The 22,694-nt window shown below is 35.5% G+C and overlaps 1 protein-coding gene across 1 annotated transcript in view; it reads left to right on the top strand.

Annotated features, from left to right (window-relative positions):
• Positions 1 to 1,262: 1,262 nt before the first annotated feature.
• ccdc141 (coiled-coil domain containing 141) overlaps positions 1,263 to 22,694 on the top strand; it is a 41,580-nt gene continuing 20,148 nt past the window's right edge. The window contains exons 1-11 of the mRNA XM_067444425.1: positions 1,263 to 1,290; positions 2,269 to 2,686; positions 4,804 to 4,926; positions 6,950 to 7,141; positions 11,666 to 11,774; positions 12,109 to 12,362; positions 14,726 to 14,845; positions 16,111 to 16,305; positions 18,382 to 18,554; positions 18,687 to 18,828; positions 19,815 to 19,934. Coding sequence (XP_067300526.1) covers positions 2,555 to 2,686; positions 4,804 to 4,926; positions 6,950 to 7,141; positions 11,666 to 11,774; positions 12,109 to 12,362; positions 14,726 to 14,845; positions 16,111 to 16,305; positions 18,382 to 18,554; positions 18,687 to 18,828; positions 19,815 to 19,934 — 1,560 coding nt within the window. The 5' untranslated portion in view covers positions 1,263 to 1,290; positions 2,269 to 2,554. The remainder of the gene's footprint in view (positions 1,291 to 2,268; positions 2,687 to 4,803; positions 4,927 to 6,949; positions 7,142 to 11,665; positions 11,775 to 12,108; positions 12,363 to 14,725; positions 14,846 to 16,110; positions 16,306 to 18,381; positions 18,555 to 18,686; positions 18,829 to 19,814; positions 19,935 to 22,694) is intronic.

The raw sequence follows: 22,694 nt of genomic DNA, 5'->3' as shown, positions 1-22,694 counted from the left end.
CTCTTTTTCTCACCAAGGCTGCATTTATATTATTAGAAGAAAAAAAACACACCTTTAAAATTGGGAAATATTATTAAAATAATGTAATTTATTCCTGTGACACATAGCTGAATTTTCAGCATCATTATTTCAGTCTTCCGTGTCACGTCATCCTTCAGACATCATTCTAATGTTTCCTGCTCAAGAAACATTTATTATTATTATCAATGTTGAAACATTTTGTAAAAATAAAATAAAATAAAAATGATTCTTTGATGAATAGAAAGTTCAAAAGAACAGCATTTGTCTTAAATATAAAAGCTTTTGCAATATTATAAGTGTTTATTTATACTGTCACTTGATCAATTATGCATCCGTGCTAAATAAATGTATTAATTTCTTTAAAAGCTGCACTATGTACATTTTCCATCCCCTAGAGGGCGCCTATTCAAAACAGGCGTAATTTGATGATGCCAAGTTTGAGCACAGAATCTTAGGAGGACATGTGGTTTTCACCTCACAGCCAGTGGAAAAGAATCGGGATAGGACTCATGTTCATGGAGGCGATGATTAACGTTACTGTAGTATGTAGCAGAGCATGACAGAATGTTGTGGGAGCTGAGCAAGGCCGCTGGAGAGATTGTTGAGCAACACTCGGCTCGCGAGCACCGGGACTTTTATTATGACAGGACTTTTATTATGACACAGCTGCGGGCGCCATTTCCGTTTTTCCGTTCATGAGTATGAGGTAACGCTATTCTGTTTATCATATTAGATACATTTAAGTGTGTTTAAAAAGTTATGTTATGATGTGTTTGCTCAGCAGCTGCTGTGACACTTGTGGCACACTGCTAAGAGTAAAGAAGCGAGAAGACGTGAGAAGACTTCTTGGTGAAAAGACAATACTTCTTTTTAAAAACATTAAAAATGTTACAGTTCTAAAACTTTTGACGGGTAGTGTATATTGTACACTCTAAAAAATGCTGGGTTAAAAACAACCCAAGTTGGGTTGAAAATGCACCAACCCAACAATTGGGTTGTTTTAACCCAATGGTTGAGTTGTTCTTACCCAGCAATTGGGTTGTCTTAAGCAACATTTAACCCAACCACTGGGTTAAAACAACTCAATTGGTGGGTTAGTGCATTTTCAACCCAGCATTTTTTTTAGAGTGTATATAATGTATATTATGTTATGATAGTTATAATTATGATACCTATATGCTTTTCTCCATTGACGTTCCAAGTTGTTCAAAGCATTTCTACAGATGCTGATTTTTAGAAGGCAGACTAAGATGGTGAACTTCAGCAATGGTTTGTGTAACACAGAAACACATTATTAACTGTTTGATAATGTATTCAAGCAAAATCCTAATCATATTAATTATCGCTTTGTGTCCAAAGTGATACCCAGCCTTTATAATTCACTCTTCCACTTCTTCAGAGTCAGTTTTTGGTTCGAACACATATGGCTGAACTAAACCATATTTCCACTTGCCATTGTGCAGTGGTTTACTATAGTAAAGTTGAGTGGATCTCTGAGCTGGTGTGAGTGAGTGGAGGCGGGGATACTTTGCATATGCATGCGGGTTGTTACATTACATTCAAGCTATTTTATGGCCTAAAGATTTTTTTTTTTTACAGGAAAAAAACATTCAAATATGTCATTGGGTGTTCAAAGATGAGGTTTATGGGATAACATTATTGACTACAGGGGGACTTTAAAAATCCTTACCCAAACCCTTAACTTTTAAGAGGTATTTTTTAAGTGTGTGGCTTGTGTGCTGGTGTTCTGGAGCCGTATAATAGTGTGACAGACCAAAATATATAAGATATTACCCTCCACTGAGTTGCATATGTCAGATGATCTTCTAAATCAGATGAGTGTCATTTGAGAGCAAATCATTTATACAGTTTTGTGAATTGTATTATTGAAAAGATTCAACAAATAATTTATGAAAGAAAAAGACATTACTGCTTCACTCATGAAAGCGTCATGGGAAGATTTTTAGTGAATGACTAAAACTTACTATTTGTGCTTTATGTTATAAATATTTAGTGCTTTTTGTTGAGGTTTTAGGTTTTCTTCTTGTGAGTATGCCATATTTTCTAATATGTTGTATTGTGATGAAAAGCAAAGTTTAAAGTGAGACAAATGCAAGGGGAGGAGAAAGAGCAACAGACGCACTAAAGCAACCAAACGGGGGTGTGTCGAATGGCTCTCTGCACAGTGTGATAAACTTAGTGGATATTTCTATTTTTAACACGCCTCTCTCTGCCCTGTCAACATAGACGGCTGTGTTTGCACCATACTGTTCATTCAGGCCAGTGGTCCTGGTGGTGCCTGCAATGGTCCAGCCATTCTGAAAGTCTGTTGAGGGATTGCAGAGTTTACCTGCGGGGCAAGTGGATCTTTGATGTGGACCTGGGCTGTGTCACTTTAAAAAACCTCAGAGACTTTACTCTGTTTGGGTTAAGCCTCCCCCTGGGACAGTTATGGACTTCTAAAAAAGGAAGATTTGGATTACAGAAAGATTCTGTGCATACTGAACTTTGTTCTGACCTTTCTGATTCTTGGATGTGTGGACTCGAGGGGAGAATGTCCACAATGTCCAGTGAAGGTGATGCTGGAGGTCAGCCTTCCACAACCACAATCAGCACTGTGGCCGTACAGGCTGGAGACTCACAGATTGTTGTAGCAGTGCTCAAGGTATTTCAATTTGAACTATTCTACCGGTACTTTAAAATGCAAAGACTGTTTGTAGTGTAAACATATGAATTGTTTGTTACTGGTAAGTTATAATTCTTTCAGATGACCATTGTTCAGTTAATAATAACATTATTTGGTGTTTAAGGTTGACTTGTACTGTACTGCTGTTTCAGTATGTCTTGAAATGGCTTAATATGTGGAAACCACAAGAAGAGGTTCTGCAGAATTTCCCAAATGCAGTGCTATTTTAGTTTATTATAATCTATAATATTTTGATTTTTTTTGTCTATGTTTTACAGTTTTCAATTTCATTTAAGTGTAATATTTTTGTGATTTTATTTTTTTAAGGGGAATGGGGTTGATGTAATTTGAGTTCTTCAACTTATTTCAGTTAGTTAGTTATGAATACATTTCTATTTATGTTCGATTACCAAAATCAATATTCAATTTTTATTAGTTGCCGTTTTAGAGCAACAACACTACCCAGCTCTTTTCCATACAGCGTAAGTGGATGGGGACTGAATTCACATTTTTGGGTGAACTATTCCTTTCTTAATAATACATAAATAAAAACGGAGTAGTTGCATGTGATTTAAACTCGTCGTGAAATCTTCACTGATTTATCTAAAGCTCTAAAAACAAGGAAAGGAAACTGATTTCCCTGGTAATGTCATGAACACACCACTTGGGTTATTCAACAGACTTTTGGCTTAGGCTATCAATAAAACCTTTTGTTTTTCCATGAGAGAATTCCATGCACTGTAAATTGTCCAAAATGCCAGACATAGTGACTTAATGGGAAGACAAAAACTGCTGTGAAAAAAACACAGAGCTCTGTGATGGTCCAAACTACTAATGGCCTGAATTATTCATGATTCTCTGCAACCGTTCATCCTCCTGTCTTATTATCTAATCTGTGCTTGTTAGAAGTACACTGCAGTCTTTCTGCTTCAAGGTTTCAAGGAATAGTTCATCCCAAAATTAATATTTTTACTTATTGTAACTTATATGCTGTTAATATAGCCATGTTAGCGTCCAAAAAGCTCAAAGTAGTCAATTCAATGCTGGCTCTCTTCCAGACTTCTGAAGTCATTTGATAGCTTTTAAGTTGTTATTTATTTAAGTTTTTATTCACTGATAATCTTTCCTCCACCAGTTTTGCAGGAGGTTTTACATCATTGGCTTTTTAGGAAAAAAGTACTCACCCTTTTCTTTGTTTAAATGGCTTGTTCTTCATACACAAAGCTGTTAATTACATGTTGGTTTTAAAGACCACCACGTCCTCTACAATAGTCCCTATATATATATGCACCTATTATGCTTTTTCAAATATGTTTGTTGACATGTCAAAGACACTGTTTTCTGCACTGCAAATACACTTTGGATGAATAATAATACCGACGCCATTGTTACTGTTTGTATCACTGTGTATCAAGTGATAAGGAAGCCTCCAGAGATAAAGATATGATAATGGTCATTTCATTTCTGACACACTCATTAAGTGGTAGATCAATCCTAATGGACTGGGCCATCTGACCAATCAGAGCAGAGGACGCTCTTGGAAAGGAGGCATTTAGAAAGACTGAATCCTTTACTGAGCCGTTTTAGGCACTGTTAGAAAAGAGGTGATACAATTAATATTATTATTTGAAAATTAAAGTGTTTTTTGACCTTGGATGCATGTATTGTAGAAGACCTCCAAAACAAAATTAGGAACATTTAAAATGGCATAATTGGGGCACTTTAATGTACATAGAGCTCATAATTGGCCATCAGACCACATACCTTAAACTGTATTTTTTGCATCTGTTTAACAAACATGACAGGCTGTGGCAGCTGTGGAAGCTTCACATTTCAGTCTCAGAATGGCCTGTACTTGCAAATTGCAATGTGAATTTAAGATCTGTGTAATTTGCATGCCAAAGTTTGCATTGGGACTAGCAATAGAATTCACTGAGGGGTCTTGGCATTGAAATTGAAGTGCGCTTTGGCAATGGGCCAGTGGAGTAGTCTTGTTTACTGTCTGTGAAATGCACTAGGGGCCACGTGGATACAAGAGATGCATATGCAGAAACACAACCAAACATTAACACTTCCATGTGCATGTGTGTTTAAAGTGTGGGGAGCTGGTGCATCTACAACTGATTGAAGCGCAACCCAACCTCTTGGAGATTGGAAACAACCAAGATGAGACCAAGAAGCTTCTAGATGAACACGAGCAACTGCTTGCAAAACTTAAGGTATCTCTTTAATTCTTAAAAAGATAAGAGTGGAAAACGATCAGAAATTTTTTTTCATGTCATTTTTTTATATCTATTTAGCAATTATATAAAAATATTTGATATAGTTCGGATTTTATGAGTTGTATCTCCCAGGATACATTGCCCTATTAAGGGGTAAAAAGGATTATCCACAGTATTGACAATGAGTGGTGTTGTCTCAAGGTAAACTGGGCCCTGTTCTGGTCATTGCATTATTGCGTATTCCTGGATGAAAGTTGCGGGGAGTGGACGGTCCAGTAGAAATCTTGTTTCGCTAGGCCCCCTGTACACGGTCCCCATTTCTCAGTATATGTATTTTGATTTTTTTTTTTTTTTAAATGTACATGCAAATGTTAATATTCACATGTAAAACTGATATTATTATATTTAGCTGACTACATTTTTCTTTGCATTTTCCTTGCATTGTTTCACACAGCTCATTTTATGGTAGAACAGAGGTGGCCAACTCTAGCCCTTGAGGTCTTCTGTCCTGCATGTTTTAGCTCCATCCCTTAGACACAAAAAATTGTTTTCAAAATTGATAATAATAAGAAATATCATTACTTTAGAAGACTGAAGTAATGATGCTGAAAACTCATATTTTTATATCACAGGAATAGAATACATTTTAAGGTATTGTTCATGATAGAAAATGTTTATTATAATTGCTAAATAGTAATAATATTTTATAGGATTACTGTGTTTATATGTATGTGTACTGTTATGTGTGTGTTTATGTATGTATGTGTGTGTATATGTATGTGTGTATATATATATATATATATATATATATATATATATATATATATAAATATGTACATATACATATGTGCGTATTCATGTGTTTGTTAGTGTGTGTATGTATGTATGTATGTATTTATTTAATATATGTATGTGTGTGTGTTTATATATATATATATATATATATATATATATATGTGTGTGTGTGTGTGTGTGTGTGTGTGTGTGTGTGTGTGTATTATTGTTACTGTATACAGTATGTCATGCAGCATACTGTACATAACTCATTCAATATTTTTTTAAAAGCATCACAGAATGCACTACATAAATCTAGTACACATTTGATGAATCCAAACTATAGTTTTATTTTAGTGTTAATGTAAACACTATTATTATTCTGAAAAGTAACAAAAATAGTATGTGTTCAAACGTTTGGCTAGCATGTATTTGTATAGTTTTCTGTTCTTTCGATGCCTTATCTTAAGCCCAATGTCTTTCTCACAGAACCATGAGGAATTGATTAATGGCATTTTCACTGACGCTATGTTGCCGAGGCATCATTATAGCTCCTGAACTTTAATGACTATTTAAGACCCCCCTATCAGTTTAACTGCAAGGTTCTTTAATGTTTCATTTGAGCCTTTGAAATATGTTTGTTATAAATCTGCTCATTTCAGTGGGATGATTCCATTTATGATGAATGTTTTGAAGGTGAATTATAAAGAGATTTGCAGGGTAAAAATCAAGGATTTAATGAAGAGAAATTAAAAACAGATGTTTAACATTCTGTACAGACATAAGACACTTTTATACTGCCAATTCCAAATAGCTGGCTTTACATCTGTCATATGCCAAAAAGTGATGTTTTCAGACCTTACAACGATAGTTCCTTGCTGCTTTGAACTGCCTTAAAAATATTGATTTGAACACACAATTATATGCTAGAACCATTGCTGTGCCATATTTGAAAAAAGTCAGACTGTTCCAAACTATTTTCAGAGCTGCTATCTGACCAAAAGTAACTACAGACCCGGAATGGAGTGTACACCCTTTAATAAGAAATAAAAAAAACCAACCTCTACCACAGTTAAAATGGCATTGCACGTTACTGAATATTTCATCATGTGCTTATGTGCATCTGCCCACCAGACGTGTTTAATCAGCATGTGAGCTGCTGCTTGTTTACAGTTTAAATAAAAGAAAGCTGCGTGCAATTAATATGCTAGAGCACTGTCTAATAATTGACTTTTTAATTTAACAGAAAAATGAAGGAGGTGTGTGGGCTTTGCTGGAAGAGGCAGATAAAACAGCAGCTCAGAAGGAAGGAGAGAGGTTGGTGTATGAGGCAATGGCTGTCTCTCTCAGCGAGGCTTGGAAAACACTGGTGACCCACCTGGAGAAGAGGAGATCCCTCCTGATCTTGGCTTGCCAATTCTTTGAGTGTGCTCTGGAGGTAATGTAGTTGCCTAGAGCCTATAGGACCTGCTGACATGCTTGAAACCTTAGAGACTCGCTGTAGCAAAATTGCAATAGTTGTTTAATGCATTATCATGAGCAATCTAGTTTTCCTTGATCATTTGATAAAACATATTAAACTCAAAACTAACTCCCTTGGCTAAAAATGTATTGTGGTCTTTGAGGTGAACATGTAATGTTAACAGTTTTTTGCGCTATATATATGAAATTAAATGACCATTAAAACCATCATTTCAGACAGAGGGTTAAAAGGTTAGTTCACCCAAAAATGAAATTTATGTCATTAATAAATCACCCTAATGTTGTTTGGGCACCAGGATGCACTATGGAAAAAAGGCAAGCCTTGGGTCCTGCCGTCCATGTGGATGTTACTTTGACACGTACCACCTACCTAAGCATTGTTGCAGACCATGTACGCCCTTTCATGGAAACGGTATTCCCTGGTGGCTTTGGCCTTTTTCAAAAGAGAAAAATGGTTTGAAAAGAGTTTGAGGTGTTGATTTGGCCTCCAAATTCCCCAGATCTCAATCCAATCAAGCATCTGTGGGATGTTTTGAACAAACAAGTACGATTCTTGGAGGCCCCACCTCACAATTTACAGGACTTAAACGATCTGTTGCTAACATCTTGGTGCCAGATACCACAGCACACCTTTAGGGGTCTAGTGAAGTACATGCCTGAATTGGTCTGGGCTGGTTTGAAACTAAAAGGGGTGCCAACACAATATTAGGACCCTCTGTCTGAAATGATCCGTTTTAAGCGGCAGCTTGTCCGTAAACGGTGACTGTTATGATTGGCTAGCCTCATCATTGTATAAGAAAACCCTATCAACACCAACTTGCTATTACACATGATTCATTTTGAAAACATTATCCATAAACCCGTCATTTACAGACAAAGCTTTATAAAATCATTAATTGTTTGTAATCCCGCTGGTATCAGTTCCAGTGTAGTTGGCTGCTTCATCTGTCAACAGAAGTTTCTTTGCGAACTCTCCATTACACTGTGCCTCATATACAAAACAAAATGCTCAGAGCAAAAATATAATCCTCAGATGCGTTCCGGGACACAATTAAAATAAACCAAGTTGTTTGCTGGGATCCAAACATTTGACCAGACTCAAGTTCTGCTGTATTTCTTAAAGGTGGGGTAAGTGCTTTCTGCTTAATGTTGTAGTTATTTCAAATCACCAAAACACACACGCCCCTACCCCCTGATGCTTGAAACTGCAGACAGTGGGGAGATTTAAATGATCAATACAATGTGGAAATGAACAGGTCTTTATCATCGCTAAAGTGAGCCACAATAATACGATCGCAAATGGACAAACAAGCGAACATGACACACGAGCATATTCAAGCGAAAGCCAGCATATGTTAATGTTCTCGGGTAATGTCCGTCATGTGTGTGATGTGTTTTGAATAATGACATGCACTAAGCGCTCTCTTCTCACCATCATTATTAGACACGGCCCTTACTGCTGATTGGCTATGAGTTTGTTATTGGGCCGAGTCCAATAATAAACTTATAGCCAATCAGCAGTAAGGGCCGTGTCTAATATTGATGGTGAGAATCGCGTGTTCATGTTCACTTGTTTGTCCATTTGCGATCGTATCATATTGTGGCTCACTTTAGCGATAATAAAGACCCGTTCATTTCTACACCGTATGGAGCATCTAAATCAGGGATGGGCAACTTCGATCCTGGAGGGCCACTGTCCTGCAGAGTTTAGCTCTAACCCTAATCAAAAACCGCACCTACTTGTAGATTTCTAGAAATCCTAAAACATTAATTAGCTGGATCAGGTGTGTTTGATTAAGGTTGGAGCTAAACTCTGCAGGACAGTGGCCCTCCAGGACCAAAGTTGCCCATCCCTGATCTAAATCTCCCCACAGTCTGCAGTTTCAAGCATCAGCTCATAATGTGTCTGACAAATAAGTTACTATAGTCCTAATATATGTTTGAAATAACATTTACCCCACTTTTAAAAATTATACTTTTAAATAATTGTATAACCCTGCTGAGAACCCAACCATGAAGCATGCTTAATGTTGTTTTAAGCAGGAAATGTCAAAGAGAAGTGTGGCTTATGTCTCAAAGTACCTTTAGAGACCACTGTGCATAACAGAAGTGACATTTTGTAACTTTAAAAGCCCATTGTTATAATTTTGCAACATATCGCACCATTATTTTCATAACCAGCAGCTTTTAAAAACAATAAAAAAGGCTTGGTCTCTGATTGTTTAACAGTCTGCAGGGAGTGCAATACACAGTGTACTGCACAAAACAATGACGTTTTTTGTTTTTACAGCTTTAAAGTTGGGAACCATGGTGCTATTTGATATTGAACATACAACGTTGTATATTTGTTCAGTTTTTTATGGTGCACAGTTGTTTCTGTATATCTTCAGTGATCTGAAGCTAGTCACATTACTTTGATATCTGCTTTAGTCAGAAATTCTAGATAAAAGATGACTCATCAGCAAGGTCACATGCTGCTGTTTTGACAGAAGCCGAAAGCGAAAACAAACGTTGAACATGTTTCAGAACAATATTTGTTTTGCTGATAGCATTTCAACACACATGCTTCCTTCTAAATTACCGTTCTGATGATGTACATAGTTAAATCCATTCATCTGTTGAAGGTTGCTGCTGCTATCATTTATGTGATATGATGGAGCAGTCATTCACCAGAACCTGGTCATGCAGAGTACACACACCGTTTCCGAACAGATGCTGAAAGAAATGTGACGTATACCAGATCTCAGCTATCATTCGTTCTGAGATGGGAATCAAAAGGAATAGTGATTCCATTAACAACTGATTTAGTGGGAACTTTTGAAGTAACCGCCACAATAATAAATTGATTCTATGCAAACCAAAAATACTGATTAATACAAAACAGTAGCCTACTGTTTTGGTAACATTTGATATTTGCTTTAATAAGAGTGGCATCTTTTTTTATTCATTTTTTCCCCTTTTACTCAGAAATGGTTTTAATATTAATCAAACAAATAGTTGTTTGATTCAAACCAATAACTCAAGTATTTTTGAAATGCATGAAAGAAAACAGCACAATGAGAGTGTTTGCCTACAGACATGTTCACAAGTCTCTTAGGTTCAAGTGAAGTCTCAAGTCTTTAGGGTCCAAGTCAAATCTTTGTTCTATTTTTAGCAATATTTTTAACAAAACCCGTGTATGGACCTGTGTTTTACAGTCTGTGATATGGACATCATTATAGTAACGTAATGACACAAAGAACCATTTCCATTTGCATGTCTCGTTTGTGGAAATGATTCCGACAGGGTCATAAACTGTGTATGAAAGCGTTTGTGCAATCCAGATGCAAATTACCTTGGTAAATCTGTATTATATGCATATGTAAGCAAATAGCCTACTTTGGGGAAAAACATGAAAAGGACATGGAAATGTGTAACTAACTAAGCTGCAAGCAAGCTTCTGCTGCTGTGCAACACCACAGCTTCCCTTCGGATTAATTGATTGATTTTCAAATTAAATTACAAAGTTTTGTACGGTAAGGCTTGACTATATTGTTATTATTTGTTGCTAATTTATTTCTTAGCAGTTTTTTAATGGGTGATGAATTTGCGTGCTTTCAAAAGCATCATGCGCTTGCTGGCTTGTGTGTTTAGAAATGTTTTGTGGTATTTGCTGCTGCAGCACATATCTGTAAATTCATGAATAGTAAAATGTGGTGTTTCGTGCTGTGCTGTGTCATGGGGTAGTAAATTGAGAACGTAATTGGGATGCCATGCCAAACAACTTGCATTGTTTCCACAAGTCTCAGTCTTCAAGTCCATGACAAGCTTCAGGTCAGTTGTTCGCGAGTCCAAGTCAAGTCGCAAGTCTTTCTTTTTTTTTTGCGACTTGATTCAAAGTCGCAAATGAGTTTCCATCTGTTTGGTTCGCCTACGGAGATCGCATGTTTGTTTTTGCATACTGTACTTTTTGGGTTACACTTTATTTTTTAGGTGTCTTGTAATATTAAGTAGCTGCTGTACATGTACTTTACTGGTAAAAGGTTAGGATTAGGATTTGGTTAGGGTTAGTTGCATGTAATTATGTATCAGTTATATGTTACACTTTATTTTACTTTTATTATTTTTTAGTTTCCTCTTAAAATATTAAGCAGTATAAGAAATGTTTCTTGTGCACCAAATTAACATGTTAAAATGATTTCTGAAGGATAATGTGACAATTTAAATTCAGCTTTGACATTTAATGTCAGGAATAAATTACATTTTAAAATATTTTTAAACAGTTATTTTAAACTGTAATAATATTTTATAATAATTATATTTTTACTGTATTTCTGATTAAATACATGCAGTCTTGTTGAGACTTTTTTCCAAAAACATTAATAAATCTTACCAACCCTAAACTTCAATGCTTGAATATTTTTTTCATTAATATCTCCATAAACCTTTATTTTTAAGTCTTTTAATCTGCCTTTAATTTTTTTTCATCTTATTATTATAGTTTGCAATCAGGATAGACGAAGCTGAGGACTTTCATAGTATCGCCCAGAAGTCCACCACTGCAGACAACATGAATGAATTGCTTCAGACACATGGCACTATTAGAAGAGGTAAGAGCTTTGTTCCCCAGGTTTGTCTGTCATTCAAACTAAACTAACCATAGGCACCATTCTGAACACCCTTGCTACTCACAGCCACCTGAACACCATAGCAACTGACTAATGATGCTCCCAACACCCTAGCAACAAAGGCACAATCCATAGTGGACGTTTTGTTAGATTGACAGTAGAAAAAAACACTGGAATGAGATCAACAACATGCACATATGAACGTCAAAATAAGTGTGCATAGAGCTTTTTTTAAAATCATAGACACTGTAGAATAAAAACATCAGTGTATATATATGTATATATATATATATCAGAGCTTGTACTCTGTCCTCAGGGATGTTGGAGAAGTCAATGCTGGTGTTGAATAAGAGTCGTGAGTTGCTGGAATTTTTGAAGGACTTCCAGTCCGAGAAGGCCCTGCAGTATGGCAGAGCTTCTCATGGAGCCCGGAGCAGCTTTGGAAAGGTTGAAGGTCTGATGGAGATTCTGCAGGACAGACGCAGGCAAGTGGACCTTTGCATGAGACAACAGCAGCATGAGCTGGAAACAATCTACAACATTTGCCAATGGGAACGACAGGAACAGGAGGTAAGTCACCCTGGCAGAAGAAAAAGTATATTTTTTTATTATAGACACTGGATATTTTGTGTCTCAAGTTAAGTAAAAATGAATATTTGCCATCAGTTGCACTGAGAATTGCAACAGAAGAATGCAAGAGCCACTATTAACTAATTTTAAAGGGTTAGTTCTCCCAAAAATGAAAATGATGTAATTAATGACTCGTTCCACACCCGTAAGATCTCCGTTCATCTTCGGAACACAGTTTAAGATATTTTATATTTAGTGTGAGAGCTTTCTGTCTCTCCATAGAAAACGTATGCACAGTATACTGTCCCTTTCCAGAATGACCAGAAAGGTAATAAAAACATCATCAAAGTCGTCCACATCTGGGGGTTAGTTAGAATCTCTTGAAGCATTGAAAATACATTTTGGTCCCAAAATAACAAAATCTATGACATTATTCAGCATTGTCTTCTCTTCCGGGTTTGTTTTGAAAACAAACACGGAAGAGAAGACAATGCTGAATAAAGTCGTATAATTTACTGATTGTTCTTTTAAAGGTGGGGTAAGTGTTTTTTCAAAACCGCTTTACAAAACGGACTCGGGCTGAGTACATAAACAAACTTGTAGCCCATCAGCAGTAAGGGGCGTGTCTACTAATGACGGAGATGAGCGTTCAGTGCACATCATTATTCAAAAGACACAACACACACAGGACGGGCATTAGCTGAGAGATGACAGAAAGAGAGAGATGGCAGATAAAAGGAAAAAGGGGAAAATGTCTGTAGAACAAAAGAAGGCTATCAGGCAAGAAGTATCACTTTTCAGTGCTGCACTCTAAAATATGCTGGATTAAAAACAACCCAAGTTGGTTTGAAAATGGACAAACCCAGAAATTGGGTTGTTTGAATGGGTCCATTTACTTCGGTTTATCCATTTCCAACCCAACCCATTTTTTAGAGTGTGGAGAGAACTCGAGGAGCACGAAGGGCTGCAGTTGGAAGTTCGAGGTTGCTTTATTTCTTCTCGATAGGCGAGTAACATTGGTTTTGTTTTGTTTCCAATAACTAATATACAGCATGCTGGCTTTGGCTTGAAAATGCTCGTCTGTCATGTTCACTTGTTTGTCCATTTGCAATCGTATCTTCGTTCACTTAAGCAATGATAAAGACCCGTTCATTTCCACGCTGTATAAACCTGGAGCGTCTAAACTTCTGTTTCAAGCATCAGCAAACAAAATGTGTCCTACAAGTAAGATACTATACTCCTAATATATTTTTGTTTCCTCTTTTGTTGATCCATATAATCCGCTAATCTGGTCATAATTGTAATTTCTTTGTTTAGTTGGTGTGTCGTGCTCGTGCCATTAAGTTGTTCATGAGAACGATTTGTATTTTTGTGACAGAAGGGGTTACTTTTTCCTGAACATTCGATCTGGATTACCATAGTAACACACAGATTCCACCATAGTCATTGCCTGTGTTACAGATATGTGGGGCGGAGCTATCAAAATATGGGTGTGTTTGTTTTGGTGATTTGAAATATCAACAACGGTTACAAGAAAGCACTTACCCCAACTTTAAGATATCTACCATACGACAAGAGAATAAAATGAAAGCAGAGCATGTCTGGCTGTGCTCCATGAAGAAACCAGCCACAATCCTGAAAAAAAGTCTCTTTAGACAATATGAAGTTCCACATCCAGTATTTCACAGAAGCCTATAAATAACCTTACTGCCATTGTGCAATGCTTGGCAAGGAAATATGATATGATGAATAATAGCTAACGTGAAAGTCATAATGTTTGAAAGTGGCTTTTTGTGAGTTCACTTATTGTACAGACTCACATGGTTAAGGTTATTTAAGCATGCTCAAAGCACACTGCAAAAACACGCTGATGACTGGCTGCCTTTTAAAAATGTTGAACTAAAATAACTGGCCAGCATACTTAACATGCTGAGAGGGGACAGGGCACATGCTTGTGTTTGATATGATCCCTGTGGAAAGCTCTTACTGCTTTCACTAATGTTTTGAATAACAATGTTACATTTAAAATAATAATTAATGTAAACTGCTGAATTACTGAATGTATACTGTTGAATGAAACTACTGTGAATCAATTCATATTTAAGATGATCAAATAAATAAATAAAACAATTGAATAAAAAAAGCTTAGAGTCAAGATGGTTTTGCTTCTATTGGAGCTCTTTAGAACATACACTAATTCCTGGAAAACATTATCATCAGGTTTTATTTGTCAGATTGGTACTGTACAAGTCTTAACATAATAATTACATTATCAATGTACCTTAATATATTGCTGTCATTAAGACAGCAAATAAAAAATATTACATTTGAAAATAAAATGTTAAATATGTGCATTTAAACAGGTTACACAATGGTTTAAGGAAAAAACTACTTTACTTCTGGAAAAAAATGATTTGGGTTCATCTCTGTCAGAAAATGAGGACTTACTACATGAATGCAAAGAGTTGGAACAGAAAGCCAAGGTAAGCGATCTTCTTTTTTTTAGTAAAAATTTGGCTTCAATTTAATTCACAATTTAAATAAAGCACATATACCTTAATATATTAGATCAAATATTAAACTCAAAATGGAGAACGTACAGTTTTTTCAAAAACAAATGTTTTCGCAATAGAATGAGTAAACTTTATAACTGTATTTTAAATGCTTTGATTTGAGTGGATATTGCCATGTTGGCTCTGTCTCGGTTTTTGTTGTGCACTGACTGCTATTTTTATTAAAATATTTCAGGTGTTATATGTTTCAAAAGACATAATTTAAACTCCCGGCTTCATATACAAGACTTAAACCATAATCCATACTTTTTTTTTTTTTCATAAGTAATTTGTACTGATATATCTTAAAATATGTCATTGTTTTGTAATTATAATTTTTTTCAAAGGCATGTTTATAAAAGATACTTAAATGCCCTGGATGTGTATGGAAGCTTGTTTCCAGCATTTTGAAAGATAAGTGTGATTCTTTTGTGTAAACGTTTACATCTCGCAATTCAGAATTTTTTCTCAGAAGTGTGAGATATAAAGTAAGAATTGTGAGTTTATATATGACTTCTTTACTCAGAAGTGTGAGATATAAAGTAAGAATTGTGAGTTTATATATGACTTCTTTACTCAGAAGTGTGAGATATCTCACAATTCTGACCTTTTATTCCTGAAAGTTTATATCTCACACTTCTGAGTAAAGAAGTCATATATAAACTCACAATTCTTACTTTATATCTCACAATTCTGACCTTTTATTCCTGAAAGTTTATAAATCGCAATTACCGGCGGAAACGAGCTTCCATAGGATGTGACATCATTTCGGTGGGAAAACAACAGACATCAGTGAACACTAATTAATAATAATTTTATACGTTTAATAAAATAATAAAAAGCAACATTAATAAATAATTTAATTACAGAAATGGGTATGTTGTTATATAACTTTCAATATTAAATTGGCATCATCATGCAAGTTAAATCTCCCACTGAGCAACAGCTACAGTAACATTAGATCTCTATTTCTGAACTGCTAATCTTCTTGCCATTGTGTAAATAATCATGTTACAATTAATCAAGTTTAAGTGTCTGAACTTGACCACAGCACATTCCTTACTTAAAATCCCTGCTGTTATAACACACATATTCTTTTTGTGTTTAAATGGTAATTCATATAAGGACTGGCTCAAATAATAACATTTGCGCTTAGGCATCTTAAGCTTTGTGTTTAATACGGTATCTTCCACCAGGACTGGGGTGTGCTGGTCGAGAGGTTACTACAGCAGGCATCAGATCTGCTTTCCTCGAATGAGTCCACACAACTTCAGCGCTTGTCAGAGAAGATTGAGAATCTCAAAACTACACACGAGCAGTTCTGGAGCCTCATGATGAATCATCTGGCTCATCTGCAGGAGAGCAATGCCTTTTACAGCAGTGCTAATAAAGTATGCACTGTAATGTAGCACTTTACATGCTTTGACACAGTTGAGGTTTGGATAACTGAGCTGATAGAGCCCTTACTCTTGGTAAACACTTCAGCGGCTATATTTCTTCTGACCACAGTGACACACTCATGTGTCATATGTTTTTGTTGTTGGAGATAGTACCCCCTAGTGGAGATGCATATTGTAATCATATAAAAGTGGGTCATGAGAGAGAGAGAGAGAGAGAGAGAGAGAGAGAGAGAGAGAGAGAGAGAGAGAGAGAGAGAGAGAGAGAGAGAGAGAGAGAGAGAGATTTGTTGCATACATTGATATAGAGCTATTTGCTCATGACATCAAATTGTAGGCTAACCCAGAAAGCCCCAAGTACTCCCCCCCCCCCACACACACACACACACACATACACACACACACACATAAAAATATGTGATTAACCTTAAAATCATATGAAACTGGCGGGAGGATTTAGCTTCGTCTCGTTTTTTAGACTACGTTAATCAGCGTGTTCTTAAATCCGCAGCGGCGCAGAGCGCGTGTCAGAAGCAGAGGTGTGTGCATTCATCTAAACCTCACTGGTCTGCCAACGCTCGAAAATGTAAAAAATATTTGAGAAAACCAATCAAATCAGAGTAGCCGGGCTTTATGTTCACACAGAGGCTGATGAGGCCGAGCGTGAACTTTAGCAGGGCTACTCGGCATCAAGTGCGAGATATGTAAGTAGCAAAACCACAGACTAAAAAAATAGCTAAACATTTCATATTTGGCAGCTGCTTAAGTCAGACATTTTAAAAATATGACAAGTTTCAGGCAAATTACTAAACTTTTGTCTAAACTTTCACCATTTTGAATTGAAAATAGGCCTATGTTATTCATAATGTAATAAACAAACAAGAAATATTAACACAGCCCGTTTTTTTTTCAGATTTGGCATGAGATTAATAATGAATGTGTACATATTGTAAATTAATACAATTCAATTTGTAGCCTTCAGTAAATAAAAAGTTAGACTCTTGTCAGCCTGTATTGGGCATACGACTGTAAACTAATTTAATAAACTTAGTTACCTAGCTTTCCTGGTAGCCTTCAGTAAATTAATGTGTCTATGAAAAGTATTCATAAAACATAAATATTAATTAACCATATGTTTACTTTCTTCACTGACAAAAATGTAAAAACTATATCAGTCATTACACAAACTTTTACTTTTAGATTAGATTCTCCTGCGTATTCTCTCTGTTTATTATTAAAGACTGTTTAATCTATTTGGATAATATGCCTGCAATTATATTTCCAGTTTTTTCACACTCTGCGATTAGCACACCTCTTGCTGGAACTTTATCAGCAACTAGGGTTTGTGAAGGAATAGCAGGGGAGTTGTAATTTTAATGAAAATCCAAAAATGTAATTAATCATAATAATGTAAAATTAAAATCATTTTAAAATAACAAAAAAATGTGTTGGTAAGGCAAAATCCTTCCAAAGAAATAAAAGTATATGGTTAAATGACTCACTGAGTGTTAATTAAAATAATAATAGAAGTATGCGTCAGGATTTGAGCATGCTGCAATGTTGAGAAAACCCTCAAAAAAAAAAAAAAAAGATTTCTGTAAATCCAGTGCTCTAATGCTTTGTGGGCACACTGTACTGTGTAATTATAGCCACCCGGCTAGTGTCCGGTCAGTTCCATAAAACGTATATAATTGGTAGGCTTTTCTAGAAAGGAAAATTCACTGAGAATTAGGACAAATCCAATTCTTTCATTCAGTTAAAGATAGATAATCAAATTCAGTCAAATAAATGATGACTGATTTGCTGCGTGTCTTGCAGTCTGTATTTTGAGGGTCATAATGGAGACATTTGTGCTGAAATAAATCATAAAATATAAATAGTTCAAATATATGCTTCAAGAGATTGGATCCTGATTTACAAGTGGAAATCTGGCCAGTAGTCTGTGTTAAATTGAAATTGGTCAAAATATTTTGTGTGTTAGTCAACATTGGCTCAAACATTAGTAAACCACTTGTATGTATGTATTACATGCAAAGGATTTATTGACATTATATATTTTTTTGTCATTAGGCATTTGAGGTGCTTGGCTCCTTAGAGATTGCTATAAAGGAGCTGAAAACTCAACCTCTGTCATTACCCGAGCTGGCTAGGAAACATGAAGAGTTTTCGCGCTGTATAAAAGACTCATCCACAGAGCCTCTTCAGAGAGGTCAGCTGTTACTTCAGAAGCTCGACCCACAAAGGTGAGAAGACAAAGAGCAGATGCAACAGTGTGTTAAAAAAAGACCCTATCACAGCAGATATCCACACTTCATGTTTTTTGGTGGATTGGAATGTTCTGTGCAGTGTCAGGCATTTTTTTGTTTGCTTGCTAGTGCTCAAGTTGGAGGGCTACAAAGGATGCTGGGATACATCAAAGAGAGAATTGAGGTTCTGAGCAGTGAGTGTCATGCCCACAGAGAGTTAACAGGCAAAAGGCAGCAGCTGGTGTCCTCATTCGAAGAACTGGTGGATAAGGTATAGAAAAGAAAATGGGATAGAAGACAGAATTGAGGGCGAAACATTTTTGCCACTATTTAATAGTAATTGTAATAAGACTAATAATTTAATTATATAATTTATATTAAAGGGTTAGTTCACCCAAAAATTAAATGTATGTCATTAATGACCCTAATGTCGTTCCACACTTGTAAAACCTCAGTTCATCTTCAGGACACAGTTTAAGATATTTTATGTTTAGTCTGAGAGCGTTTGAAAGTGTATGCACACTATATTGTCCATGTCCAGAAAGGGAATAAAAACATCATCAAAGTAGTCCACATGTGGCATCAGTGGGTTAATTAGAATCTCTTGAAGCATCGAAAATACATTTTGGTCCAAAAATAACAAAAACTACGACTTTATTCAGCATTGTCTTCTCTTCCGCGTTTGTGTTTGTCAATCCTCAAATAAAAATTCAAACGGTTATGAATCAGCGTATTCAGATTGTCAATGTCACGTGATTTCAGCAGTTTGGGAGTTTGACATACGATCCGAATCATGAATCAATCCGCTGATTCATAACCATTTGAATCTTTATTTGAGGATTGAACACAAACGCGGAAGAGAAGACAATGCTGAATAAAGTCGTAGTTTTTGTTATTTTTGGACCAAAATGTATTTTCGATGCTTTTGCCTTTATGCGGGGAAATCTTATAAATTATCATTTACTGTTTTAATGCTGATTTAAATACAAATTATTTATTATATTTATAATATTTGTTTTATATTTATACAAATGTAATTTTAGTATGTATAAATCAGGGTTATATTTTCTCTTATATGATGATATAGGCAATGTTATTTATTTTTTATTATTTATTTAACCTGGACATGTTTTCCTGAGATTCCCCCTCAAACTCGTTCTTTTTTAGTGTATCATTAGACTGTTTATAATATGTCAATAAATCAGACTCAATATTTTACAGGAGCTTGTTGAAAAGTGATGATCTGAATCTCTACAGGTCTCTGCTTGGATTAAGAGCAGCAACAGTGTCCTCTCTGTCAGCACAGAGCCTGGTTCATCTCTAACTGAAGCTGAGGACACCCTTAACAAGCATGTTGAGCTACTCTCACAGTCTCAGGTGACTTCATACTCACCTACACTGAGGGTACAATATGAAATGGAAAGTTCAATGGAATGGAAATGGAAAGTGAATTGTTATTTTATTATTTTATACAACCATAAGTGGAAGGTGAATCAACTTTAGAGTAAGCTAGATGCATTTCTCCTTCAAAACACAGTTAAAATGTCCTGAAATAATTTTAAGTTCTTTTTTGTTTTTTGTTTTGGGGTAAAACCAAGCGGCAACTTCCCGCGATCTCTCTTGAAGCCAATACGGAAGTAACTGCAATTCCTCGACTGGCCACTAGGGACAGGCTCCAGAAGGGAGCAGAATCTTATTGAGCCCCATGTTAAAATTCCCAACTTTACAGCAGAAAAAAACATGTTTACAGCCTGGTACAAATTGTGGTTTTGGCCTATACGGCTAATTTTGACCTTCAAGACAACTGTTGGGGGGTGAATTTTTTTATAAATCTTTTTTTTAATGCTATATAAAGCCTTAAAGTTCTGCATAATTAAGGCTGTGGTTACTTTGAGTAATATGGAGCTAGAAATATGACAAAATGATCTGAATTTGAATTGTATAAATCTGAATTATTGACAAGTGTAATCTAACAAAATTGAATATTATGTTGCATTTTACATAGTTCTGAATTTGAATTTTTTAAAATGTTGAATATAGAACCTTTGAAATTGAACACATCTGATATGTTTTTATGTCGAAATTGTTTAGACATGTATTTTCAAACAGCAGATATTTTGTTCTGAATTAATCGACTGGAAATATTCAGTTTTTGAAAATACAGATTCAAGATTTCAGATGAAGAAGAAATTCAGATCATCAAATTCAATATTCTAAAATACAGATCATCAAATTCAATATTCTAAAATTCAGATCATCAAATTTAATATTCTAAAATTCAGATCATCAAATTCAATATTCTAAAATTCAGATCATCAAATTCAATATTCTAAAATTCAGATCATCAAATTCAATATTCTAAAATTCAGATCATCAAATTCAATATTCTAAAATTCAGATCATCAAATTCAATATTCTAAAATTCAGATCATCAAATTCAATATTCTAAAATTCAGATCATCAAATTCAATATTCTAAAATTCAGATCATCAAATTCAATGTTCTAAAATTCAGATCATCAAATTCAATGTTCTAAAATTCAGATCGCAGAAATTCAGATCTTACAGAAAGTAGGCCAGAGGTCATCAGGGAAGAGTAAAGGATGTCAGAAAAATCCAACGGAGCACCATATCTGATCATTTCATTTACTATTTGTAATGGAAGAAAGAGAAAAGATCAAACAACCCCTTTATACTTTTTTGTTTATTTTAGATTAATGCACAGAAAAAGAGATTTCGGCTAGATTTCTCATTTTTCGTGCGTGATTTACAAATCGCTGATTAGTGAAGAAAATCTAAGCGTTTGACGTCATCTGTCGTTCTCCAGGGTTGAATCCAAAATCGCCCCCCTAAACCCTCACTATTCCCTACTTTAGTCCACTAATACAGTTAACTCGAACAAGTGAATGAATGTAGATGAATGAGTTTTCTTTTGGGGGTGGGGGGTGAAGTTGTTAACAATAATAATGGGAAATGCTCTAATGATGCGTGACCTATTTTTTAACAGTCTATGGCGTGACAGTCACAGATCACTGTAGCCCTCGGTTCAAGCAAACGGCAGCGCTCATGACATGAACCAATCACCTCCGCTTTACAGCACGAGAGAAATCATGAATGAACACACAGGGCTGACTGTAAGGGCTCCACATTATCTTTGTCTGGGACAAATCAAAGAGGGTTTTACTTTCCCGACAGGACAAATAAAACATTAAAATAACCAGATAATTTATTTATTATTATATTCAATGTAAACAGCGACTGATAATGGAGTGTATCTCTGCTAACAAAGTCGCGTTGAGGCTGGCGCTGCCTGTCTCTTTGTGAGACATTCGTGGAGAAATCAAAACAAGTGAGCAGCAATCTAAACGATTTCAAATAGCTACATTGCAATCGTGAATTGTGTAGCATAATTCATTATTAGGTACTTACATTTTAGACTCAAAAACCTTTTTTTTTCTATTTCAACTATGATTTCACCGACGAATATAGTTCCAAAGGAACAACACTCAGCGCGGTGTTTTGAACTGAATGAATCAGCGTTTTGAATGAATCATTTGAATAAACGACTCAATGACTCACTCATTAAGACGATCACTTGCTGCCACCTATTGGCGGTTTAGTTTCATGTTTAAAAGTATCATTGCATTTTTTTATTTGTATATTCAAACATTTAGAACATCAATCTCATAACATTATTCATTGCTGTTTTATTTTTGCAGTTTAAATTAATTCATTTGATTGGTAAAAGCCCTAGTGTCTTACTAATATAACTGCATTTATTAATCAAATGTAAGAATTGAACATGAAATGCATACATTTAATAAGATTTAAAAAATGGCCTTTATAAAATGACATAACGCCCTGGGGTAAATATCACAAATATGCAGATTTAATTAGGCCTATGTAAAAGCTGATAGAACACTGATGAGAATATTACTACAAAATCAATATATTTATACCACCAAAAATCCCCCCAATACACTGTACAGTACATACAATTTACTCTGTACTCTACCTGATAGGCCGGATTTTGAAACTTGTTTGCAGGTATTGAGGGTATAGGGGGCGATTTCAGATTCAGCCCAGGTCTGTTCAACAAAATAGAAGTCTTATAGCAGTAGAAGACTACCGCTTCTTA

The sequence above is a fragment of the Pseudorasbora parva genome, chromosome 5 (genome assembly GCF_024679245.1).
Source record: "Pseudorasbora parva isolate DD20220531a chromosome 5, ASM2467924v1, whole genome shotgun sequence".
Taxonomy (NCBI): Eukaryota; Metazoa; Chordata; class Actinopteri; order Cypriniformes; family Gobionidae; genus Pseudorasbora; species Pseudorasbora parva.
The sequence above is the reverse complement of the archived record's forward strand: the minus strand, read 5'-3'. Positions and strand labels throughout refer to the sequence as shown.